The sequence below is a fragment of the Physeter macrocephalus genome, unplaced genomic scaffold (genome assembly GCF_002837175.3).
Source record: "Physeter macrocephalus isolate SW-GA unplaced genomic scaffold, ASM283717v5 random_1097, whole genome shotgun sequence".
Classification (NCBI taxonomy): Eukaryota; Metazoa; Chordata; class Mammalia; order Artiodactyla; family Physeteridae; genus Physeter; species Physeter macrocephalus.
Genome location: NW_021146984.1, coordinates 17,412 through 23,992, shown reverse-complemented (window position 1 = coordinate 23,992; position 6,581 = coordinate 17,412). Strand labels below are relative to the sequence as shown.

The 6,581-nt window shown below is 47.4% G+C and overlaps 1 protein-coding gene across 1 annotated transcript in view; it reads left to right on the top strand.

Moving 5' to 3' along the window:
* Window positions 1-640: 640 nt before the first annotated feature.
* Window positions 641-6,581, top strand: part of LOC102989694 (non-homologous end-joining factor 1) — a gene marked incomplete at its 3' end in the record, with an annotated part of 12,361 nt that continues 6,420 nt past the window's right edge. The window contains exons 1-3 of the mRNA XM_028487258.1: window positions 641-1,071; window positions 4,279-4,455; window positions 4,918-5,130. Of these exons, the coding sequence (XP_028343059.1) occupies window positions 4,279-4,455; window positions 4,918-5,130 (390 nt within the window). The remainder of the gene's footprint in view (window positions 1,072-4,278; window positions 4,456-4,917; window positions 5,131-6,581) is intronic.

The window sequence follows — 6,581 nt, the reverse complement described above, 5'->3', positions numbered from 1 at the left end:
TCTTAACTAGGCCCAACTGTTCCAGAACAGGGCCATGGTTTAGTGGGCCATGATTGAATGATATTTTGCCTGTGAACTATCTATACTCAAACCCCAGCATTCACTAACTGCTATTTATTGTGCCTCCTATGTGCAAGGTCCTGGAAATACAGATCTGGATAAGACAGGGTCCCTGCCCTCTCAAACACTTATGGTTTAAAAAGACATGTAATTACCAACTAAAATCCAAAGCAGAAAGCAGTCTGCAATAAAGTTCGAAACAATGCTATGGGAGCAAAGAGGAATAATGAATTCTGATTGGGGATAGTGGGAAAAGCTTTACATAGAAGCAGCACTGAGGCTGGCCTTAACAAGAGGATTTTTCGTTGTGGAACAGGGATGGGGAGAATTTTTTAGGCTCAGGTATTCAGTTCGAGCAAAACAGTAAGTTGTACAAGGTGCAAGATGAGTTGAAGGATTTCAAGCTTCTCTGTGGTGATGGAGCATAAACTGGGGGTGCATGGAGGGAGAAATGAGACAGGAGAGGTAAAGATGAGGTCAGACCATGGGATTTATGCCTGGGAGACTCATCTCTTAAACAACTCGAGTGCTGGCGGAGACCCAAAAGAGATACCTAGTTAAGTTTAATCCCCTCGTTTTATTTAAAAACGTAACAAAAAAAGAGGTTGGACGCGTAGGGAAGGGAAATGACTTTGGGTTTATCAACAAATACAAATCCCGGGTCCCCTCTCCTGCACTTCGTCTGGCATTCTTTCTACTCTGCCAGCGCGACTCTGAGGGGCGCCACTACCCCTCCACCTCTGTACCAGGGGGTCCTCCACCCTCTCTTCTCCTTTCCCGGCCACGGTGTCCCTCCACCTCCCACGGCTCCAGTTTATCAGCTCCGTGGGCCCAGATGCCCCGCCCACATCAGGCTTGGGCTCCGCCCACATCAGGCTTGGGCTCCGCCCCAGTGTCCCAAGACCCCGCCTCCCCGTGGTTGAGGGGAAATTCCCCTACTCTAGGCCTTTCGGTTTGCGCGGGCGGGCCAGCTTGCCGCGGGGAGAGTGAGAGATCTCGAAGCCGCTCACGGTAGGTGGGGTCGAGTTCTAATCGAGGCCAGGGCCGGGGCCGGGCGGCGAGAGATTGCCCGGACTCTGCGGGCTGGCCCTGGCAACGCGCTTCCTCCCCGAATTTTCCTCCCAGGAGGGACCCGCGCGCGGCCAGAGTTCTGGGACAGGCCTCCGGGGGCAGGCGTGGGCGGGGCCGGGGGGCCGCGCGTGCGCAGCTTGCCTCCCGGCCGCGAGGCGGGGTTTGCGCGGGTACTTCTATGCGGGTAGCTCGGCGCCACCGAGTAGCCGGTTTTCGGCTTTGTTGCCCTTTGAGGGGTCCCGAGCCGCGCCTCATGCAGCCGGTGCTGTAAAAATAGAAACGTGGAAGGTGAAGGCCTTTCTAGTGAGGGCGAATGGAAACTGGACGCCAGGCGGGGCTCCTGGGGTGGGGCTGTGGTAAAGGGACCGAGGGGCGGGGCGTGGCCCAGCCCGGATGGTCGCCGGGGTTTTGCTGCCCTCTGCAGGATGGCGGAGGAACTGCGCCGAGGGAGCGGCTCACGGCCAAGGGGCGGGACTGGGTGCCGACCCGCTTTAGGCCACCCCACTCCTCTGTTGGCCCTCGGCGCTTCCCCTCCCTCATTCAAAATAATAAACGGGCGACTCTGGTTAACGTGAGGGTTAAAGGCATTCTTGAAGGAAACAAGAGAAAGGTGAGATATACAGGCCTCAAAACAGGACACGCGTGGTGGGAGCAGCTAACCCAGGTCTGATGCTGAATTTCTCAGACCTTTTTAGGGGGCTTGTTGATCCCAGATCCCACATTTTAAACTCCTCCCCCGCCCGCAAAACAAAACATACTGTGTGAGGGTCCTGAGGTTCCAGGCTTTCCGAAGTGACAGGCTCGGATAGTCAACCCAATTTTGGTGACTCTTAGAGCGCACGCTGGGGAGTGCCTGTAAGGGAGAGAAGGGCTTGGCGACTTGCTGTTTGTGACCGACTTGCTGTTTCTGACTTTGGGCAATGTGGAACTCTGGTCCCGTGAGGACTAGCTTAATCATTCCAAGATCTTCTCTTCCCAGTAGGAACAGCAGGTGGGAATGTGACTGAAATACCATCCTCTGAACACAAGGTTTTAAGGCTGCTACAGATAAAAATCACAATATATATAGTTCTATTTCACCTGTCTGTACAAATTATGTTACAAGGCCGGGCTTCAAAAACTAGGTTATGGTTGGAAGAATAATGGCTTAGATTGAGATGAAAATGACTGGAAGAACAGCACCCTGTTAACCACGTTAATGAAATCCAAGGATTTTCATTGTTTTCTTTGTATTCTAAGATCTGCGCCCCCCACCCCACTTCACTTTGTGTTTATAAACTGAAATTACATCACTATTTTTTTTTTGGCTGCGCCGCAGCCGCACGCAGGATCTCTGACCAGGGATTGAACCCGTGCCCCCTGCAGTGGAGGCATGGAGTCTTAACCTCCAGGGAGGGGGAGGTCCACCCTTTTTTTTTTTTTTTTTTTTTTACCCTCAGGAAAAATGATCAAACTGCCTGTAAAGTAGCCATAGTTACTGAACATCTACTAGATTAAGGCTACAAATTTAGTTGCTGAAGTAGAAAGGTTGGTTTCCAGGATGTGCAGCAGGGCGTGATATCATTGATGGCAGTGCCTTGGATGTGGATGTGGATGTGGATGATGAGTGAAGTGGAGTAAATTCATGGTCTCTACCTCTGTGATGTGCTGTGCCTTGTATTGACTTCTTAGTCATTCAGGGTCTTCTTGAAATGGGGTTGGGGCTTTTCTCCTTGCTTCTGAACACAGTTATTAGCTCTTTATTTGTGTCTCATTGATCCCTTTGAGAATTTGACCAACCATAGCTGTAGCTGTGGACCTCTTCCCTCCAAATGGGTATATGCAGGTATGCACAAATTTTGCATATAATTCCAGAGGGTTTACATGCATAGACTCTGATTAAGAATCCCTGTCTTAGAGAATATATATATTTAGGGAAAAAATATATTTGGGGGGCATATAAATGTATATATATATATATATATATAAATATATATATACACATCCATACATGTATTCATTTAGGAAATATATATATATATATGTTTAGGGAATACATATATATATATACCCACACACACATATTTAAAAGTCTGAGAGCTTCCAGAGTTTTTTTTTTTATTTTTTATTTATTTTGATTTATGGCTGGGTTGGGCCTTCGTTGCTGCGCGGGCTTTCTCTAGTTGCGGCGAGCAGGGGCTACTCTTCCCTGCAGTGCACGGGCTTCTCATTGCGGTGGCTTCTCTTGTTGCGGAGCACGGGCTCTAGGCTCAAGGGCTTCAGTAGTTGTGGCTCGCGGGCTCTAGAGCTCAGGATCCATTGTTGTGGCGCACGGGCTTAGTTGCTCCGCAGCATGTGGGACCTTCATGGACCAGGGCTCGAACCCGTGTCCCCTGTATTGGCAGGTGGATTCTTTTTTGTGGTATGCGGGCCTCCCTCTGTTGTGGCCTCTCCCGTTGCGGAGCACAGGCTCCGGACGCGCAGGCTCAGCGGCCATGGCTCACGGGCCCAGCCGCTCCGCGGCATGTGGGATCCTCCCAGACCGGGGCGCGATCCCGGTTCCCCTGCATCGGCAGGCGGACGCGCAACCACTGCGCCACCAGGGAAGCCCCAGGTGGATTCTTAACCACTGCACCACCAGGGAAGCCCAGAGTTTTGTTTTTAGATTATGATCAAATAATTTGAATTTCCTGCGCATGACACTTATGACTTATGATGTTTTGTAAAACAAGAACTATTTCTTCTCTTCTAGAAGTTCTGGGAAAGGATAGCATTGACTTATTTATTAGGAATGTGATAAAGATGCAACAAGAATGGTTTAGGTTTCCATATTGTTATATTATTAGAAAGCAGAAATACTAGTACCATTATGCTGAGGCTTAACCACTATAGAAAAAGGTGATATTTTATGTTTTCTAGGAATTTAATATGGGAAAAAAACCCCTCAAAATTCTAAATAGATTTTTAGTGGCAAGAGGTGATAAGGTTGATGCTCAGCTGGTTATATACTGGGAGGGTGAAGGAGAGGGGGTAGAATGTAAATCAATGCCTTCTGTTTTCTTAGGGAGGATTTTCACAAGATGTATTTGATAGCGAACTCTCTGAGTGGTGTCCCCCCAGGCGTACAGCACCCTGGGGGCACTTTGCTAAATTAAGACTCTCCTGCAGATGGAGGAACTGGAGCAAGGCCTGCTGATGCAGCCGTGGGCATGGCTACAGCTTGCCGAGAATTCCCTCTTGACCAAGGCTTATATCACCAAGCAGGGCTATGCCTTGCTGGTTTCAGATCTTCAACAGGTGTGGCATGAACAGGTGGACACTAGTGTGATCAGCCAGCGAGCCAAGGTAAGTGTGAAGAGAAGTGAAGTAGTGCTGTGGGTGGCAGTGGACATAACTTCTTTCCTAGTGAAGGTCAGGGGGCATTAACGTCACCCAGCTTATTGGCCTATAGGTAGCCAAGGAAGGTCAAATTAGGTTGCTACAATTCCCATTAATGTTCTGCACTTCTACCTGTAGCCCTAGGATCTTTCCATATGGGCGTGTGTGTGTGTGTGTGTGTGTGTGTGTGTGTGTGTGTGTGTGTGTGTTTCTGTAGTGCATTCATTGGAAGGCAGAATTGTGAAGTAGGCCAGTTGATCTCTCTTCTTTTTGTTTTCTTCTTTCCTGTTCTGATGTTTTTATTTTCCCTTCCCTTCCTCTTCTGCCCACTGTCTTCATGTTAACCAGAGCATTCCTTTGCTGTTACTTACCAGGGAGTCAGTTTCCTTTTAGCCCTCTCACCCTGTACAACGCTTGCTCTCTTTTTAGGAGCTGAACAAGCGCCTGACTGCTCCTCCTGCAGCTTTTCTTTGTCATTTGGATGATCTGCTTCGCCCATTGTTGAAGGACACTGCTTGCCCTGGCAAAGCTACATTCTCCTGTGATCATGTGGCAGAGGCGCTGATACTCCGGGTGCGGAGTGAGCTCTCTGGTCTCCCATTCTATTGGAATTTCCACTGCATCCTAGCTAGCCCTTCGCTGGTAAGTGCAATTCAAATATGGGGTAGGGAAAAGGGTACCAGCTCCTTCCCCTTCTCAAAGCTTTTCAAATGAAGCTTTAGGTGGTTTATTTATTTATTTTTTTTGGTAAACCCCATTTGAAATTCGTCTCCAATTATAAAACTTTCCTTGACTAGAAAGAAGGCAAAAAGGTTTCTTGACTGGTACATTCTTTCCTTACAAAAGGAGCATAGTTTGGGCCTACATGCTTTACCGGGTATCTTTATTTGTTACTTGATTTAGTCAACATTTATTAAGCATCTACTAGGGGCTAATTGTTGGGTGTCCAGATCTAAAACAATATAGCCTATTCCTGGAGTTCATAATCTAATGAGAAGGCAGACAGACAGGAAACAGGATAAATTATGGTATATACTTTGATTGAGATAAGCCCAGGATGATTGAGGATCTGAAAAACCTTTTTGAAGAGATAGTTTCTGAGCTGAGTTTTGAAGATGAGTAGGACATAACTGGGAGAAAATAAAAAGATCATTCTAGGCATGAATGCCTTCTGAGAGGTGTGGAAATGTATAAGTGTGGGGCAAGTGGGGGAGCTTCATGACTACAGGGGGCCGTGAGAAATGAGGTAGACAGTGGCCAGATCTTGAAGGATTCTAATGAGTTTGCATTTTACCCCAAAGGCAACAGGGATTCACTGAAAAACTTTAAGCAGGGGTTTAACACGTTCCAATTTGTAATTTATCAAGATCACTCTGGTAGTAGGGTAGGCTATATACCAGTGTTGAGTACCTTTCTGAACATTATCTTGTCATTTAATCCTCACAACTGTCCTGTCCTGCAAGATAAGTATTATTGCCATTTTTCAGAGTAGCAAGCTGAGATTGAAGGTAATTTGTCCAAAGTCATCCAGTTTATAAATGAATGAGCTGGAATTTGACTCCCAGGTAGGTCTGATTCAAGATCCCATTTTCAGGGACTCAGAAGATAATGTCCTCTGCTCACTTGTAGCTTTCTAGTCCCCAAGAGCTTTTATTAGCAATTAGTTGAGAGTGAAGAACTAGTTTGCAGGAATTACTTCTGCTTGTCGTTCTACCCTTTTATATAAACAGAGCTTGTTTTAGCATTAGAGGACAGGGTCTTCTATGGGGGTCCTAAGGTTGTAGGTTTATCAGCAGAGGGATCTGAAGACAAGTGGGCATCATTTCCTGTCTCCCTTCTTTAGTTTCACAGAGGTAGTGTGATGCTTTGGCAACAATAGGGTGATGGAACAAAGTGCTTTTCAACAAACTGTTCCCTGTTTTTGATCTAGTATTTTTTTTAATTAATTAATTAATTAATTTATTTTTTTGCGGTACGGGGGCCTCTCACTGTTGTGGCCTCTCCCATTGTGGAGCACAGGCTCCGGACGCGCAGGCTCAGCGGCCATGGCTCACGGGCCCAGCTGCTCCGCGGCATGTGGGATCTTCCCGGAC